At 43.5% G+C, this 20,296-nt stretch overlaps 2 protein-coding genes across 5 annotated transcripts in view; one reads left to right on the forward strand and one right to left on the reverse strand.

The window, feature by feature from the left end:
• The window catches only part of npy8br (neuropeptide Y receptor Y8b), a 57,933-nt gene extending 38,027 nt beyond the window's left edge, over nt 1-19,906 (reverse strand). For 2 of the 4 annotated variants that reach the window (XM_087984180.1, XM_087984179.1), the window contains exon 1: nt 18,631-19,906. The gene's annotated coding sequence lies outside the window, so the exon portion shown is untranslated. Of the gene's footprint in view, nt 1-16,631; nt 17,600-18,630 lie in introns of all 4 variants that reach the window. The other 2 variants (XM_087984177.1, XM_087984176.1) reach the window with 2 other exon arrangements.
• A 139-nt stretch (nt 19,907-20,045) lies between these two features.
• LOC122547606 (cytochrome c oxidase subunit 5B, mitochondrial-like) overlaps nt 20,046-20,296 on the forward strand; it is a 3,947-nt gene continuing 3,696 nt past the window's right edge. The window contains exon 1 of the mRNA XM_087984181.1: nt 20,046-20,203. Coding sequence (XP_087840307.1) covers nt 20,071-20,203 — 133 coding nt within the window. The 5' untranslated portion in view covers nt 20,046-20,070. The remainder of the gene's footprint in view (nt 20,204-20,296) is intronic.

Raw genomic sequence — 20,296 nt, forward strand, 5'->3', positions numbered from 1 at the left:
ATATGCTCCCAACAATCGCGACATTTAAACACAGTAAAATACATACAGGTGTACACATTTTTGCAGTTAAATAAAGTTATCAGTCAAAGTCTTTGTTTTCGTCAGGAGATGCAGTCGTGTTCCTGTGTGGTTGTTCTGTTGTGTTTTTGGATACCCCCTGCCCCCGGATGACCATCTTGTCCGCCGTTCCTGTCTGCACCTGGGGAATGGTCAATGACATTCGTTTGGTCACAGGAGTCTTCAAACGGTTTTAGATGGGTCCAGTGTTTCCACGTGCCTTTTCCTTTAATATCTATGCAGGCACAGGTGTCCCCACTTATTACCATGTCATATGGCCCATTCCATTTTGGGGCAAAGCCTGGTTTGTCAGGCAGTGCTCGCACCAGGACATGGCTTCCTGCTGCTGGGACCTCAGGGAAGATTTCGAGTTCCCCTGCCTTGTCCTTTTTGTCCTGTTTATCAATTACAGATTTCCACATCCTTTTCAATTGGGAGCTTAATTCTACCACATATCGCTGAATTTTGTCTTTTAATGGACCCACATCAGTGCCATCTGTGATATTTGTCTCTAGAAATTGCATTGCTCGCCCGGTCATTAATTCATCTGATGTTAGCCCAGTTGCCTGATTCGTGGTGGCTCTTGATTTCATTAGCATGGCTGGCAGCATTTCAGCCCATGTTCTGCCTGAGGTTTGCATAGCCTTCGCTAAGTATTTTTAAGCGTTCTAATCATTCTTTCTACTATCCCTGAGCTCTTGGGGTGATAGGGAATGTGAAATTTTTGTCTAATGCCAAGTAATTGGCAGACAGTCTTCACGACCTTACCTGTAAAATGCGTCCCTTGGTCAGAGTCGATCTGGAGAGGTACTCCCTGCCCAGGGATACCACCTCTGCTAATATTCTGGCTCCAGTGATCGCAATGCAACTTTTCATTGGGAATGTCTCTACCCACCGAGTGAATTGGTCTATGATGACCAGGCAGTACATTTTCCCATGGGAAGGTGGTCGTGGCCCTGTAAAATCTATCTGAAGGTGTTCCCAGGGTCCTCTTGGTCTGGGATAGTGTCCCATCCGAACTTTTAAAGGTCTCCCTGGGTTGTGTTGTGCACAAACCATGCATCTGCGGCAGTACTTGGTCACATCTCTTCCCACTCCCTTCCACCACCACTCTCTCCTGGTGACTACTGGCCCTTCTGTAGTTGAGTAGTAACCTGTGAGCCTTCTCCTGTTACCACCCAAGTGGTCTTAGGTGACCACTGCAAAGTAAAATCCTCCCTCATTATTACAGTGGATGTGAAAATCCTTTCTGGGATCTGGCAGCCCTAGCCTGGGAGTGAAGTTTTAAGCTGTCTGTATGCCTCCTTCTGTTCTGGCCCCCAGGTTACAGGTTCCAAGGTGGGTTTGCCTTGGACCGGTTCAGCAAATTCTGCGAACTCGGGTATAAAGCTCCGACTGTAGTCGAATAGTCCGAAGACCTTCCTGACTCCCCTGACAGTGGCAGGTCCATAAGACCGTAAGACCATAAGACATAGGAGTGGAAATAAGGCCATTCGGCCCATTCAATTATGGCTGATGGGCAATTCAACTCTACTTACCCGCACACTCCCCGTAGCCCCTAATTCCTTGCGAGATCAAGGCAATGCTACATGGCAATGAATTCCACAGGCCCACTACTCACTGGCTGAAAAAATGTCTCCTCATTTCCATTCTAAATTGATCTCCTTTAATTCTAAGGTGGTGCCCATGGGTCCTAGTCTCCCCGCCTAACAGAAACAAATTCCCAGCATCCACCCTTTCTAAGCCATGCATTACAGAGTCACAGAGTCATAGAGATGTACAGCATGGAAACAGACCCTTCGGTCCAACCCGTCCATGCCGACCAGATATTCCAACCCAACCTAGTCCCACCTGCTAGCACACGGCCCATATCCCTTCAAACCCTTCCTATTCATATACCCATCCAAATGCCTGTTAAATGTTGCAATTGTACCAGCCTCCACCACTTCCTCTGGCAGCTCATTCCATACATGTACCATCCTCTGTGTGAAAGAATTGCCCCTTAGATCCCTTTTATATCTTTCCCCTCTCACCCTAAACCTATGCCCTCTAGTTCTGGACTCCCCCGCCACAGGGAAAAGACTTTGTCTATTTATCCTATCCATGCCCTTCATGATTTTATAAACCTCTTTAAGGTCACCCCTCAGCCTCAGATGCTCCAGAGAGAACAACACAGCCTGTTCAGCCTCTCCCCATAGCTTAAATCCTTCAGCCCTGGCAACATCCTTGTAAATCTTTTCTGAACCCTTTCAAGTTTCACAACATCTTTCCGATAGGAAGGAGACTAGAATTGCACGCTGAACCGATGTCCTGTCCAGCTGCAACTTGACCTCCCAACTCCTGTACTCGGTACTCTGACCAATAAAGGAAAGCATACCAAACGCCTTCTTCACTATCCTACCTACCTGCGACTCCACTTTCAAGGAGCTATGAACCTGCACTCCAAGGTCTCTTTGTTCAGCAACACTCTCTGGGACCTTACCATGATGTGTATAAGTCCTGCTCAGATTTGCTTTCCCAAAATGCAGCACCTCACATTTATCTGAATTAAATTCCATCTGCCAGCTCATTGGCCCATCTGATCAAGATCCTGTTGTAATGTGAGGTAACCTTCTTCGCTCTCCACTACACCTCCAATTTTGGTGTCATCTGCAGACTTACTAACTGTACCTCTTATGCTCGCATCCAAATCATTTATATACATGGCAAAAAGTAGAGGGCCCAGCACCGATCCTTGTGGCACTCCACTGGTCACAGGCCTCCAGTCCGAAAAACAACCCTCCACCACCACCCTCTGTCTTCTACCTTTGAGCTAGTTCTGTATCCAAATGGCTAGTTCTCCCTGTATTTCGTGAGATCTAACCTTGCTAACCAGTTTCCCATGGGGAACCTTGTCGAACGCCATCTACCGCTCTGTCCTCATCAATCCTCTTTGTTACTTCTTCAAAAAACTCAATCAAGTTTGTGAGACATGACTTCCCACGCACAAAGCCATGCAGACTATCCCTAATCAGTCCTTGCCTTTCCAAATACATGTACATCCTGTCCCTCAGGATTCCCTCCAACAACATGCCCATCACCGACGTCAGGCTAACTGGTCTATACTTCCCTGGCTTGTCTTTACCACCCTTCTTAAACAGTGGCACCACGTTAGCCAACCCCCAGTCTTCCGGCACCTCACCTCTGACTAGCGAGGGGCCCAGCAATCATTTCTCTGGCTTCCCACAGAGTTCAAGGGTACACCTCATCAGGTCCTGGGGATTTACCCACCTTTATGCGTTTCAAGACATCCAGCACTTCCTTCTCTGTAATATGGACATTTTGCAAGGTTACACCATCTATTTTGCTACTTTCTATATCTTCCATGTCCTTTTCCACGGTAAATACTGATGCAAAATACTCATTTAGTATCTCCCCCATTTTCTGCGGCTCCACACAAAGACTGTCTTGCTGATCTTTGAGGGGCCCTATTCTCTCCCTAGTTATCCTTTTGTTCTTAATGTATTTTTAAAAACCCTTTGGATTCTCCTTAACTCTATTTGCCAAAGCTATCTCATGTCCCCGTTTTGCCCTCCTGATTTCCCTCTTAAGTATGCTCCTACTTCCTTTATACTCTAAAGATTCACTTAATCTATCCTGTCCATACCTGACATATGCTTCTTTCTTTTTCTTAACCAAACCCTCAATTTCTTTAGTCATCCAGCATTCCCTATACCTACCAGCCTTTCCTTTCACCCTAACTGGTTCTTTGTGTGGAGCCGCAGAAAATGGGGGAGATACTAAATGAGTATTTTGCATCAGTATTTACCGTGGAAAAGGATATGGAAAATATAGAAAGTAGCGAAATAGATGGAATATACCTAACTGGAATATACTTTCTCTGGATTCTCGTTATCTCATTTCTGAAGCCTTCCCATTTTCCAGCCGTCCCTTTACCCACGAACATCTGCCCCCAATCAGCTTTCAAAAGTTCTTGCCTAATACCATCAAAATTGGTCTTTCTCCAATTTAGAACTTCAACTCTTGCATCTGGTCTATCCTTTTCCATCACTATTTTAAATCTAATAAAATTATGGTCGCTGGCCCCAAAGTGCTCCCCCACTGACACCCCAATCACCTGCCCTGTCTTATTTCCTAAGAGTAGGTCAAGTTTTGCACCTTCTCTCGTATCCACATACTAAATCAGAGAATTGTCTTGTATGCACTTAACAAATTCCTCTCCATCTAAACCTTTAACACTATGGCAGTCCCAGTCTATGTTTGGAAAGTTACAGATAGCTGAGATCTCCTTACAAGTTTGTTTCTCAATTTCCCTCTGACTATTAGGGGGTCTACAATACAATCACAATAATGTGATCATCCCTTTCTTATTTCTCAGTTCCACCCAAAGAACTTCCCTGGATGTATTTCTGGGAATATCCTCCCTCAGCACAGCTGTAATGCTATCCCTTATCAAAAACGCCACTCCCCCTCCTCTCTTGCCTCCCTTTCTATCCTTTTCCTGTAGCATTTGTATCCTGGAACATTTAGCTGCCAGTCCTGCCCATCCCTGAGCCATGTTTCTGTAATTGCTATGATATCCCAGTCCCATGTTCCTAACCATGCCCTGAGTTCTACTTAAAGACTAGGAATTTTTGCTGTCTCTTCACCTCCCATCCTCACATTTATTCTCCCCCATTTTATTTCAATTTGTCTTTGTTCTTCTTCATTGCTTCATTTCCTTCACAATTCATAATTTTCATGGTTTGTGATAAGACTATTAATCCTGATGTTGAGCAGTTCCCAATTGTCTTTTGGCTCTCACTTGAGTGGTTATCAAAAGAACATAAAGGACAAAGAAAATTACAGCACAGGAACAGGCCCTTTGGCCCTCCAAGCCTGTGCAATCCAGATCCACTATCTAAATCTGCTGTCTATTTCCTAAGGATCTGTATCCCTCTGCTCCGTGCCCATTCATGTATCTGTCCAGATACATCTTAAATGATACAGTTGTGGTCACCTCTACCACTTCTGCTGGTAGCATGTTCCAGGTGCCCACCACCCTCTGCATAAAGAACCTTCCAAGCATATCTCCTTTAAACGTTTCCCCTCTCACCTTGAACTCATGTCACCTCGTAACTGAGGCCCCCACTCTGGGAAAAAGCTTCTTGCTATCCACCCTGTCTATACCTCTCATGATTTTGTAGATCTCAATCAGGTCCCCCCTCGATCTCCGTATAATGAAAATTATTCTAATCTACTCAACCTCTCTTCTTGACTAGCGTCCTCCATACCAGGAAACACCTTGGTGAACCTCCTCTGCACCCTCTCCAAAGCGTCCACATCCTTTTGGTAATGTGGCGACCAGAACTGTATGGAATATTCCAAATGTGGCTGAACCAAAGTTCTATACAACTGTAACATGACCTGTCATTCCTGATGAAGAGCTTATGCCTCAAATGTTGATTCTCATACTCCTCGGATGTTGCCTAATCTGCTGTGCTTTTCCAGGACCCCACTGTCGACTTTGATCTCCAGCATCTACAGTCCTCACTTTCTCCTGAAACATGACCTGCCAACTCTTGTACTCAATACCCCGACCACTCTATTAACCTGTGTTGCCACCTTCAGGGAACAATGGACCTGACCACCCAGATTCTTCGGTACATCAAACTTCCCTAGGGCTTTTCCATTTACCACGTAGTTTGCTCTTGAATTGGCTCTTCTAAAACTTATCACCTTGCATTTGCACAGATCGAACTCCATTTGCTATTTTGCCGTCCAACTCTTCAATTTATCTACATTCTGCTGTATTCTCTGACAATCCCCTTCACTATCTGCTACTCCACCAATCTTAGCATCAACTGCAAATTTACTAATCGGGCCATCTTTACCTTCCTCCAGATCATTTGTGTATACAACAGTGGTCCCAGCATGGATCCCTGTGGAACACCACTGGTCACAGTTCTCCATTTTGAGAAACTCCCTTCCACTACTAGTCTGCCTCTTGTTGCCTAGCCAGTGCTTTATCCATCTCGCCAGTACACCCTGGACCCCATGTAACTTTACTTTCTCCATCAGCCGACCATGGGGAACCTTATCAAATGCCTTACTGAATTAGGAATCTTATCCTAGCAACTTCTCGGCTAAAAGAACTAAGCTAAAGAGCACACCATTCAATGTACTGCTCCCCCAAAATCTAGCCCACTTTGACTTTAATCAAAAGAAGCTGAAAATGTGTTGCTGGAAAAGCGCAGCAGGTCAGGCAGCATCCAGGGAACAGGAGAATCGACGTTTCGGGAATAAGCCCTTCTTCCTGAAGAAGGGCTTATGCCCGAAACGTCGATTCTCCTGTTCCCTGGATGCTGCCTGACCTGCTGCGCTTTTCCAGCAACACATTTTCAGCTCTGATCTCCAGCATCTGCAGTCCTCACTTTCTCCTTTAATCAAAAGAACCAAAGCTGAAGAAAAACAGATATAATCAGTTTGTCAGTGATTAATTAATGGAAACAATACTTTGTGTGTCAACTTCAATGGGGACATAAGGACACTGCATAATAATTGATGTCAACACTGGATCATAACCAACAGAAAAGGGCTTTCTTTCCAGACAATTTACAATATCAAGTGGCTTCAGAGTATAGTGATTACTTCAATATCAACTTAACAAGCGCTAACTACTTCTTTTAGAAGACATCAGATTTCTTATGGACTTGAGCCAGTACTCAGAGTCTCCATGTTTAAACAAGCAAAGAAGGGACATGAAAAACGGTAAAGCGATTCTCAATAGAACTTAATATTCCAGCTGCCGTAGAATATAGACAATGACAGAAGGGGAAGAGACATAACAAAACTACGTGGTTAAAGTATTACTCAACTCTCAAGTTAATAAGTCATGCTCATTACTACATTAAATACTTTTGTACAATTTTTCTAGCACATTGATATAAAGGTCTCCTTATAAACAACATTTTTATTTGCTTAATTTGACCTGAGGAATAAGAGAACTCCAGAGACGTTTTTGAAAAGTCTTCTCGGTTTTTCAAAAAAACTTTAGGGAGTTTCTATGGCCTCTTGAGAAGGCTAATAGAGCTGTTGTTCAACATTCTCAGTGATACTATGTATCAGACATTGTTTCATGACTGGGGGATTGCTGCAAAGAGCTGACCTGATTTCATATGGTCAAGTCTGAAGTGAATACGAAAGATCACTGATCTGAAACCCGCAACTATTCATAAATATCAGACCTGAGTACGTGTAGCGTTATCAATTTTTACAGTCCCCACACCACCTTGTAATATAGTATACACTAGGTAAGTGCCCAGGAAGTGACAGCATCACAAGTCCAAACTTGAAACAAAAGGGTTGATTGTGGTCAAATAGCCTGTAATATGTTCAAGACTGCTTTTTCTCATTTTCACAGCACAATGCAAATGTAGTTTTGCATGATCTATTGCTGTTTACTTTGTTAACTACGGAGTACAAATTATGGGTGTAATGGAATATTATCCACTTGAGTCTGTGCAAACCCTCTGCTGCCCTTCACTAACACTTACCAAAATCATTCAGTCAACCTCTTGCTGGCTGGTCAAGCAATGCCATGATGATAACATTCTCATTTCATTTTATTTTATTTATTATTTTGTAAGTTTCTATAGATCTCCCCATAACCTTCTAAACTCTAATGAATACAATCCCAGGATCCTCAGCCGTTCATCGTATGTTAGGCCTGCCATTCCAGGGATCATCAGTGTGACTCTACACAGGGCACGCTCCAATGCCAGGATGTCCTTCCTGCGGTGTGGGGCCCAAAATTGGACACAGTATTCTAAATGGAGCCTAACTAGAGCTTTATAAAGTCTCAGTAGCACAGGCTGCTTTTATATTTTAACCCTCTTGAGATAAATGACAACATTACATTTGCTTTTTTAACCACAGACTTAACCTGCAAGTCAACCTTTAGAGAATCCTGGACTAGCACTCCCAGATCCCTTTGTACTTTGGCTTTATGAATTTTCTCACCATTTAGAAAATAGTCCATGCCTATATTCTTTTTTCCAAAGTGCAAGACCTCGCATTTGCGTGGCAGGTCATGGCATCTGCTGGATTGCCTTCTTTCAGTCGTTGGGCATTTCTTTGAGCCTCTGAGATATAAAGTGTCCCTGGTATAAGACTTGTGTTTTGCCAATTTGTGCCTTTGCGGGGCTAACTTTTAAACCTTCAGTTGCTAATTCCATAATACTAGACATAAAGCTTCCTGGTGTCCTGACTCGGATTTTGAGGCAATTAGGATATCATCTACATGTTGGAGGGCAGTGCTACCCTCTGCTAAATCTATTCTCTTCAGAATGTCGCTCATCACCCCGTGAAAAATAGTGGGCCTGTTGTGGAACCCTTGTGGTAGGCAAGTCTACGTGTACTGCCTGTCCCTTATTGTAAAAGCAAATTTATTCTGGGACTCAGAGTGTAACGGGATAGACCAGAACTCATTGGCTATGTGTAAAAGAGCAAATATCTTGTGTTCGGGGGACAAGCCGCTTAAAATGGTGGAGGGGTCTGCTACAATGGGATGCAATTTGGGGTGTGACTTTATGTAGTCCTGTCCAAGTTGAGGAATTAGTTGTACTTGTGGTTTCTTTCAGGATTCCCTGTTTCACTAGTCCTTGCACTATCTCCACAACAGTTTTTTCTGATTCGGGTTTTATTGGGTATTGCCGGTGGGGCTTATGCTCCGGTCCGGGAACCCTTATAGGGTCTATGTTAACTAGACCTGTATCTTATTTTGTTTCTGCCCATGCTCCGGGGACGGAGGTGCAGATGGCTCTGAATCCCCCCTTTTCGAGGTGACTGTAGCCACGTTAATAGTTTCAAGGTGACTTGTAAGTATCCCAATCTTGGTCTTTTGACCGTCCTGTCTGGGCCAAGTCAATTTCCCTTTCGCAGTTGATTAGAGCATTAGAGTCTTACATGAGATCATTACCCATTATGGTGCCCTCGTTATTTTGGCAGACATAGAATTTCATGGGGATATATGTATTGCTTATTTCTATGAGGGCAGTCTTACTGAGATAAGCTGGTGTGTTATCCCCTCCTACCCCGGTTAAGAGAATAATTTTATTTGTGTGGGGTAAGGATAAGTTTGTGATGGATACAGTTGCTCCTGTGTCTACTAGCATTTCACGTTTCCTCCTTCCTACTACTGCGGGCATGTAAATTCTCCCCTCTCCCTTATCCTCATGAAAGGGGACAGCTGGTTGTCAACTCTGCTGACTTCAGGACTCCAGCGGTTCTGCGAAGCTCCGGGTGGTGTTTGGGGGTGCCCCATGCTTTTCCCAGCACACTACTTCTACGTGTCCTATTCTGTTGCAGTGGCTGCAGTATTTTACATTGTTCCCTCCTCTATCCCTAGCTCATGGGGCCTTACATTCTTGAGTCTAGTGTCCCTGTCGGCCACAGTTGTGGCAGGATAGTTTTATTCTACTCTTGCCTTCATTCCGGTAGACTGCTTTGTCAGGTCATGCCTTTATTGCAGGTGTTTCTGCCTCCTGCACCCCGCTAGCCTGCTCAACTAGATCATCAGAATCCTGGGACATTATTACTCCCATTTTCAGGATGGGTTGGTGAGCACTAGAGAGTCCATCTCTAAAAGCTTGGATGAATGCCCAGTCCCCCCGATCTGGGTTCACTTGTCCTGAGCATTCCCGACAGCCCCTCAGTAATCATTCCCTATACTCAGAGGCTCCTTCCTCTTTAAGTTGCTTAGTGGTTGTGATCTTGCTCCAGTTCGTGGGAGCATTTCTTGGCACCCTCTGGATTTCCTCTTTAAAGTCGGTGAAGGGGGCCTGCTGGGCATCTATCTCAGCTGTAAGCGCGATGGCATGTGTCCACCGTCCTCCCCTAAAGTTTCGGGCTGCTGTGGCATCAGGTCTGCCAGCTACCTGACTCCACTTGTCTGCTGGGCAAGCTGCCCGGATCAGCTGGTGTACGTCTCTCAAGTGTAGTTGGTGCCCTACCCATACACTTTCCAGCTCTTCCCAGAATCTGATGTTTGTGCTCTGGAGCTGTAACTTGCCCAAAGAGGCCATAATTTGCTGTCTCTCCCCTGGGGTGAAGGGCTTATAATTTGCTTTGGGCTGTAAGTCCGTTCCTCCTCTAGTAACTCTTGCATAGTTTGTCCAACAGAGGATGCAGTTGGTCCCTGCTGGACGGTCTCGTAAGTAGGAAGCGAATCCACGTCTGAATTTTTGTGTACCCTTCTTAATTCCTACTCCAACTTTTGTATTCTATCCTCCAGCTCTTTAACTTGTTGCTGGTCCTTTCTCCATCTACTCGTGGAGGCACTCATTTGTTCAATTAGGCCTGATGATTGGAACACTAACAGTACCCATACCTTTTTAGTTTTATTCCGTTTCTGTTTATCTATCATCTCGCTCTGTTGTGCTAATGTCTGGGATGCATCCCCAACTACTTTTCTTCACTTGCTGTCAACTATTGTCTGTCTGCCTTGTATTTCTCAATAAGGGAATCTGCAGTAAAACTGATCTGCCATTTAGCAGATTGTGTACCCCCAGATACCACCAACAGTAAAGTGTTCCTCACCAGTGGGGACCTCTCTGGCCCCTGGCCAATAATACTGTCCCAGCACCATCCGTACGGCCGTAGCAGCCTCCTAGCAAGGTGTGCACTCTACTGGTGGGACTTCTCTACCCTCCCGGTCACCACTACTAGTTGGTACCTACCGGTCGGCTAGGAACGCTGGCTCAATAGGATGTGCTCTCTACCAGGACTCCTCGACCCTCCTGGCCTCATCTACCGACCCAACACGTCCAGATAGGCCCAGAAACCTACCTCTCGTCCGCGTGCTCTCTACCAGTGGGACTCTTTCCTCTCTCAGCCACCCATCACTATTCAAGCTCTGTCATTCTACTACAGACTGACAGGATACTCACAGACCAGAGCTGCACACAATATTCCAAAAGTGGTCTAACCAATGTCCTATACAGCTGCAACATGACCTCCCAACTCCTGTACTCAATGCTCTTACCAATAAAGATAAGCATACAAAACACCTTCTTCACTCTCTTATCTACCTGCAACTCTACTTGCAAGGAACTATGAACCTGCACTCCAAGTTCTCTTTGTTCAGCAACACTCCCTAGGATGTTACCATTAAGTCCTGCTCTGATTTGCTTTTCCAATGCAGCACCTCACATTTATCTAAATTAAACTCCATCTGCCACTCCTCAGCCCATTGGCTCATTTGATCAAGATCCCATTCTTCTTTAAGATAACCACATAAATCTCCAATTTTGGTGTCATCTGCAAACTTACTAAATTTAATTCATATGTTCATATCCAAAGATGATAAAAGATATGGATAAAAAAGACATACAGTGGATGTTTCCTCTTGGAGGGGGGGGGGGCATTCTAGGACAAGAGGTCATAATCTTAGGATGAGGGGTAGCAAATTTGAAATGGAGTTGAGGAGAAACTTTAATTATTTAAAGTAAAAATTAACAACTTTATTTCTTAAAGTATAACAGAATAACTAACTCACAACTATTTACAACTACTTTTTCTAACCTATCTTTACCTTCCCTTCTATAATACTAGTCCAATAAAAACTCCCAATTAAGACTTACAGGAAAATTCAAATTTTAAAACCAGCCAACAGCCGAATCTTCTCTTTACTTCTGTAGGTAGATTGGCTCTCCAGGTCAGTCTTGAGGTTTCGCTCTGTGTAAACTCCTTCTCTATACAGGTATCTCTCAAAGAGTCCTGACTAGCAGTCTACAGCTCTTGGTCTGATGGCAGTTCTCTTCCCAACTGTTCAATTTTCCCTGGTCTTCTACCCCAAAGCATCAGATTGTGTCATTGGCTTTTAAGACTGCCAATATACAAATTCAAACTTGATTAGAATTTGGTATGTTTTCAGGGTATAATTTAAATTGATTGGCCAAATTCAAATCATTTTTGTCATGGCTGGAGCACACATTACATTGTGTCTTTTTGAGAACACTTTGTGCTGTAACTGCTAGCTTTTACTCTCTTAAAGGTATAGCACACCCACATCTTCATAACAATGGTCAATGAGATCCATCTGGTCCTGGTTCCAATCACTACACCATAAAATAGTGCAGACCAGGCCGAGCACAAGTTAGGGAAACTAAAGGAGCCTCTTCCTTTTATTTGTTCTTCAGTTACGAGCCTGCTTTTGTTGTGCATCCTATTGTAGACCAGCTTCTTGAAACCACTGCAGTCCACGTGGCCTAAGTACACCAACAGCACTTTAACAAATTTCCAAGAATTTGATGGAACAACAGCAATGTAGTTTCAAATCAGAATGGTGCACAACTTGCAGTGGTACTGGTTGTGTTCTCACTCCTCATTTGCCCTTAACATTCGAGGGGGTCACAGCTCAGTCTACTACATGAAATGCCAGGGGTTGACATTCAAGTGGACCATCTCGTCCTGCCTGCTGTCAAGTTTCCAGTGTTGTCAGAAGTACACTCACCCACATCAACCCAAAGTGTTCCGTCATACTCTTTTCATTCCCTATACTCCTCCATACTTATCAGAGAGTTCACCACTGTAACTCTGTAACCATCATTGCTGGTCAGAAAATGTCACCATTAAACCTCCCCCAACAACTTGGAGGAAGAGAGTGCACGCACTAGAGCCAAATGTGCAGATGACACAAAAATAGGTGGAAAGGCAGGTTGTGAGACGGATACAAGCAGTTTATCGAGAAATCTTGATCGATTAAGTGGCAAAAAAGTTGACAAATGGAGTACCAGGTGAGAAAATGCAAAATGGCTCATTTTGGAAAGGAGAACAAAAGAACAGAATATTATTTAAATGGAGAGAAACTGCTAAAAGCTCCAATACAAAGGCACTTGGTGAGATTTTGTGCATGAAACATATAAAGCTAGCACAAAAGAGCAGCAGATAATTAGCAAGGACAATGGAATGTTGGCCCTTATTTCAAGGAGGTTGGCGTATTAGAGTAGGAAGTCTTATTGTAATTGTACAAGGTGCTAGTGAGACCACATCTGTAATAAACAGTTTTGGTCCCCTTCATCATTGGAGGTGGTTCAGAGGATCCACTAAGATGATCCTGGTATCGAGGGATTGTAAGTTAAGCAGGTTGGAAGTCTACTCACTGAAGTTTAGAAGAATGAGAGATGATCTTTTTTAGTCATACAGGATTCTTAAAGGGGCTGAACAGGGTAAATGCTGAGAGGATGTTTCCTCTCCTGGGAGAGGACCAGAAGGTACAATCTCAGAATAAAGGGGTGCCAATTTAAGATGAAGATGAGATGGAATTTCTGCTCTCACAGGGATGAGTGACTTTGCATCTCCTTGCCACAGAGAGCTGTGGGTCAGAGTTCTTGTATGTGTTTAAGGCTGAGATAAAGATTCTTGACAAATAGGGAAATAAAGGGTTGCAGGAAAGGGTAAAAAAAGTGAACGTTAGCAATGTTGGATCAGCCACGATCCTACTGAATGGCACAGCAGGCTCACTGAGCCAAATAGCTTACTTCTGTTTCTCTGTTTTAGGGTCAAAACCACTTCACTGCATGCACCTTTTTCTCAAGAGCCATTTCAATTCCTTACATTACCTTTAACACAAACACAAAAGTGCATCAGTAGGAAAGCAACTCCCCCACTTTTTAAAAGGTTTGTTTGTAAGTTCCACCTTCAATCTTAAAAGGGTTTTACGATTCTTTAATTATAAGATTGACAATGTTTGGGAACATGTCTCAACCTTTTCAAATAAAGGACCGGAAAAAAGGGAAAAATGTTACATCACTCAGTAAATCCCTGTCTCAGGCTTAGGAGAGAAAGTGCAATCCCATAATGTAACTTCACTCCCTTCCACCACAATGTCCTCTTTGTGATAAAAGGCAAAGGAAGGTTGTTTGCTGATCATGTGAGGACTGGAAGCACAGGTTTTAGGTTTTACTTAAGAGATATAGTTGCACATCGGAACAACTTTCATCACGAGGCTAAGACTGAAACATAGTGCCCCCGAGGATCGTGAAAGTGGACCCGATCAAACATTTCAAAAGGAAATCTGACTGGCACATGTGATGAATAAATGACAGAGCCATGGAAAAAGAACAAGGTCATGGGTTACATGATTCTACAAAGAGTTACTTCAGACTCAAAGGTTCAAACAGACTCTATCACTGTCTCATTATGACTGCATGACTCTACCTGAAAATCAACAAGGAAGTTCTTGCATTGTTCAGGCCTGGAATATTTCCTGATTAACTCTGTTGAAATCAGCAATCCAGATCTAACCTCATCAATGTTGCGCGTGTAACTGTGACAACCTCTACAAGTGTCGTGGCAAATCACTAATTAATCTCCTCATGGAGCTCGTCGAGTACAAGTTCCCTCAATAACAGGTTGCCAAGCTTGAACTCATCACCTAAGCCCTTTATAAAGAATCAGACTCATGGGCTTTGTCAGGAGATATTCATTTGTTTATACAGATGATTTACTTGTGATGGTTAGTATTTGTAAACCAAAAAAGGGGGGCCTTCTTGTGTCACAGTGGTATTGTCCCTATACCTGATCAGGAGACCTGGGGTCAAGTGCCACCTGTTCCAGAGGTATGTAATAATATGATTTGAAAAATAGGGTCAAGCAGATCCAGAGGCCCTCCTGTAGTGAAATGTTTGTGTACTTACCCCTTCCTCCAGTACCAGGAAGTTTGAGTTCAAGTCCCACCTACTCCAAAAGTATGTAATAACATCTCTGAACAACATTTTAAACTGATTGTTCTAAAAACGAACGTCTATCCCAGGCTGGAACGAGTCGATGCACGCCACAAGTAGTGGTTCTACTTTGGTGTTCAACAATAAATGATGTTTCTTTCCAGTCAGGACAACAGTAAACTCACTTGGTGGTGACAAATGCTGTACCATTATAATCCTTCTTCAACATAATTTCACAGCATTCAGTTCATCATTTATGTTGAGAGTAGCCCCACAATTTCTACCAGCAAGAATAACTAAAACAGCAGCTGCATGAAAACACCAATGCTTGCAGATTCCCACACCAACTCTTCACCTCCCCCACCTAACAAACTCACCCATATCATCCTAAACTAAAACATATCTCCAATCCTCAGTGTCACTAGGTCAATGCCCTGGCTGCAGTGACAAGATCTGGATTGCAGCAGTTCAAAAAAGGAGCTCACCAAAAACACCCGCTGAAAGGGTAGTCAGTTAGTATTGACCTTGATAGTAATGGGTGTCATGAATATAACAGTGACTAAAATACTTCTCAGTTTTGCTACCCAACCCAGAGCACAACCTTGCTGGCTTTCATTCCCACTTTCCCTGCTCTATGAGGTTTACTCTGGCTATCAATAATCCAGTACAGTTCTAATAATGGAATATATCCAACGTTCTTTCTTAAAGCACAGTACACTACAAAAAAACTACAAATTTATTACCCATACAATGTTTGCAATCACAAGTGAACCTTTTCATTCTTGTTCCAAAATCACACCAGAAAATCTAGTCCCACCAACCAGCACCCGTCCCATATCCCTCCAAACCCTTCCTTATTCATATACCAATCCAAATGCCTCTTAAATGTTGCAACTGTATCAGTCTCCACCACTTCCCCTGGCAGCTCATTCCATACACATACCACCCTCTGTGTAAAAAAGTTGCCCCATAGGTCTCTTTTATATCTTTCCCCTCTCACCCTAAACCTATGCCCTCTAGTTCTGGACTCTCCGACCCCGGGGAAAAGACCTTGCCTATTTATCCTATCCGTGCCCCTCATAATTTTGTAAACCTCTATAATGTCACCCCTCAGCCTCCGACGCTCCAGGGAAAACAGCCCCAGCCTGTTCAGCCTCTCCCTATAGCTCAAACTCTCTAACCCTGGCAACATCCTTGTAAATCTTTTCTGAACCCTTTCAAATTTTCACAACATCTTTCCGGTAGGAAGGAGACCAGAATTGCAAGCAATGTGCCAAAAGTGCCTGTTTCCATGCTGTACATCTCTATGATTCTATGTGATCAGCCTGTCCTGTTTCAATTCTAACCACTAAATCAGACTAATTTTGCAGTGAGGCAAGGGTTTTTTCAAAGAAAAGAATTTCCAACGGAGAAGCTACACGTTTAAACTCTTGGTGTTGGTTAACTCAATTGGATGAATATCTTGTTTGTGATGCACAGTGACGGCAACAGTATCGGTTCACTTCTGAAACGAGTTAATGTTACCGTGGAAGAACTCTCCTTTTCAATCTCTCTCTTCCCCTGAGACATGGTGACCCTCAGGTTAAGCCACCACTCGTTGTCTCTCTGTAATGAGAGACCAGTTCTATGGTCTGGTCAGACGAAAGCAACTTCACCTTTACCTTTATTTACATTCTTGATACTATCTGGTCTCGAGCAAGTGATCAGTTTGACCACTGGCAAATATAACATCACGTTTTTCAGGTTAACTCAGTCAGATTTCTGTCTCCTTGAAAAGAAGCTAATTGCTTCTTTTAATGAACTTTGACGTAAAATTGAGCTGGTGCTCACTGTTCACTTTTTGTCACCAAACAGCTTGATAATACTTACACAGTCCATTTCCATGTCAATCCCAAATTCAGCTGATAAATAATCCACATTGTCTGTCTTCAACAAAGCTTCAGCTTTCCAGAGTTACTGTGAAGATTCTGCCCATTATTGCTGAGTAACAATATTTGATGGAATCGCATATGCATTCCTTCAACAAAACACAAACGGCTCAGAACCAGTGACCTTTCTAATTATTAAGTCATCGCCCAGCATCATATGGTTTTTCCTTCTCACTTAATTGAACTACACTTAACTACATTTTGGCTATCTCAACAAATTTTAGGTTAACATTCACAATGTCTTTACATCCTATTTGCTTTGTAGACCAGAATACACATTCAGATTACCAACAAACTCCAAGACTATAAGATAAGACAATATAATTAGGCCAGTTGGTCAATCGAGTCTGCTCCGCAATTCGATTATGGCTAACGCTTCTCAATTTCATTCTCCTGCCTTCTCCCTGTAACCTTTGATCCTCTCATGAACCAAAAGTACAGATTTGAGATGGCCCAGGGAATCCCTTCTGGACTTAGGGCTGTAAAGCCTCTCTCTTGGTTCGTCCAGGAGATTGTACTCTTTGGAAGTCTGGAATAAAAACCTCTTACGTGCAGTTTAGTTTAATTTAGTCATCCCTTTTATTACCAAATAGCATCACTGTTACAACATAATACTGATACCTATAAGCTAAAATAACTAGATTCTAATAACTAGGTTACCAGCTCTTCAAGTGCCCCAGCAGGCTACTCCGATGTACTGATACAAAGTGGCTTCCTTCATACAAAAGTTTACAAAAACATTGCATGTTCTTAATTAGACAGATAACAGTCAAAGACAATAATTTGTAAGGAAGAAAATTTAATTGACAGGCCTGTTGCACTTGACTGATTACTCCTACAGGCCTTGAGCTATCCATCAGGTGGGAAAAGAAATCCAGCCAAGTTAGGCGTTTGCGGCGAGATAAGTTCCTATAAAGAAGTACCAGTCTAAATTAAGTGGGAGATGTCATAAGGTAACCTTGCACAGCTCACATGTCTGACATAGTTGTTTTAGGAAATGGCTTCTTAACAAGGAGGACAAACTTTTGACCATAAAATAGCTTCCTGACAGATTGTGTCAGAATCTCTTCAATGTTAAGTTTAGAATAATTTTAAGCTGGGTGCAGATTCCTGCTTTTTATCTTAAGCACAGAATCATTCTGTACCTGAGGCTGAAATGTTACTGCAAGGTTGTATTTAAAATGATTAATTAGTCTTGAATTAAACATGCCTTCTTTTCAAGTTTGTGATTCAAATTCAAATAAGACATAAGATCTGTTTAATTAGAATTGACAGTGGGGCAGTCTGTAAGGTCTGTAAAAACAGCAAGTTAAAGCTTTATCAATATTTCCTTTTACAGAGTTTGCATTTCATAACCAGTAATGGCTACTCAAAATCATCAAAAAGTCTCAAAATGCAATTAAATTCAATCCAAAGCAGATAAGGACTAAAGTTAATTTTCTACTGGATTCAACAGCCTCAGCACTAAAATGGTCTCTCTCTCTCTTTAGTTTCAGTTTGAACTCTCAAGTCAGGGTTTTGTAACAACAAAGACTTTTTTTTTCTTTGTGTCTGCCCTGCTTGCAAGGGGTAATAAGAATCCATTATAATTGGCAGCATCTAACCGTTAATTACAAAGTTTTTGATAGTACCGAGTTTCGTTTCAGGGTCAGAATCAGACACTGTCATTAATTTCACATGGGAACGGCTGTGAATGTAATGTGACACAGATTCACCGATGCAAAGGCAAATGTTCTTAATTGCCTTACAACATCCTGTTATCACTTGGTGAGCCCAGGTGATAACAGGATGCTTTTGCATTCCTTGAGCTTCACCCTTTTTTCTGAGCCTTCCTGGCTATCTATTTTCTCGTGCAGTAAATGTGTTCTATAATTCAGCATTATGTTTTAGTCTAAATGTTAAAAGACAAATTTTAAGGCTATAGACTTTCTCAAACCTACCTATCTCTGTCTTGAAGACACTCGATGACTTGACCTCCACAACCTTCTGCGGAAGTGAGTTCCACCGATTTACCATCCTCTGGCTGAAGAAACTTCCCCTCATCTCAGTTGTAAAGAGTCTTCCCTTCACTCTTAGGATGTGTCCTCAGGTCCGAGTCTCTCCTACTGGTGGAAACATCTTCCCCATGCCCACTCTGTATTCTGTTGAGATTGCCTCATCTAAGCTGCATCAAATACAGAGCCAGAGTCCTCAACTGCGCTGCATATGACAAGCCCTTCTTATTCTGGGTACATTCTTGTAAACATCCTCTGGACACCCCTTTCGAGGCCAACATACCCTCCATTTGATACAGGACTAGAGCTTTATACAGTATCAGCAGTATATCTCTGCTCTTGTATTCTCGTCCTCTTGAAATTAATTCTAACATCGTATTTACCTTTCTAAATGCCATCTGAACCTGCATGTTAACCTTATGAGAATCTGAACTGGGACTCACAAGTTGCTTCAAGATTTCTTCACACTTGTTCTTCATTGTAAAGCATCCATGTGCATTGTACCTCAATAATATTCACATCAACCATTGACGGTCAATGCTCCTATCAAATCAAACATCTGAAGTGGAACAAATTTCCTTCATTTTTGCTCCACATCATATCTCTACACATCTTCGCAAATGACGGGGGGGGGGGGGGGGGGAGATCCACCAAATAATCACAGTCCCAATAGTTTATTTATTTTTATGAATTTTTTTGTGAATTATTTAATCACGATTCAGAACACTGATAATCTCGGAAAGCAAACTTAAAGATTTAACCCACGTAAGGCAGGGCAGCCAGAGCGATATCAACAGCAGCGCGGAAACAGAACTGCAATGTAACAACATAACTGTAGAAGGGCTGACGGAAGAACGGTTCCTGGCAAATGCTGGGAAGAGGAATCAAGGACTGAAGAAATTTACACCAGGAGATGTGGAGCACTGGGCTGGACGGTCACTGCAATCAGCTCCAATGTTCACAGAGATGAGACTGTGGCCTTCACTCCGGTTTGCTGCCACCATCACCTTTCTGACCCCCCCGCCCCGCCCCAGCCGCCGCCGTGGATGAAGTCTCTCACTCACTGCTCCCCGGGACACGGGACATTAACATCACTCAGGGCCGACGGGGGGCGATTCATGAGGAGACTGAGGGAAGACACAACGTTACAGAAAGAGGCGGGAAGTTGTACAAAGTTTCCGCGAGGCGAGCAGGAGGCTCAGACCGTCCTCGGGCAACACAGTCTGTCCGTCAGCCTCCGCCCGCCGCCCGCAGGAGGGGAGGGAGCCGCCGAGGCCGCGGGTGACGGAGGACCCGGATAACGGTTAGAAAAGGCCAGGTGACGTGTTCTGGAGACGGTCGGGGTGAGATGACGTTACTTCCGGGGTGGGGCCAGGCGTCGGTAAGATGGCGGCGAAGGCAATGGCGGGAGCCTTGGGGCGGGCGATGCTGCAGCGCGGATGGGGCCTGGTGTCCACTCGAGGGTCCGGCTCATCTCTCCGCAATCAACACGTTCTTTATAGGGCGATGGCATCGGGAGGTTAGTGAAAACATCAGCGGTTTAGAGCGGCTTCAGGACTGGAACTAGGCTCAAGGTCATTGGGCGGAAACAATGAAAACGTTACTTCCGTTA

Source organism: Chiloscyllium plagiosum, unplaced genomic scaffold, assembly GCF_037043375.1.
Source record: "Chiloscyllium plagiosum isolate Xiang-an unplaced genomic scaffold, Cpla_swu_hap1 HiC_scaffold_48, whole genome shotgun sequence".
Lineage (NCBI taxonomy): Eukaryota > Metazoa > Chordata > Chondrichthyes > Orectolobiformes > Hemiscylliidae > Chiloscyllium > Chiloscyllium plagiosum.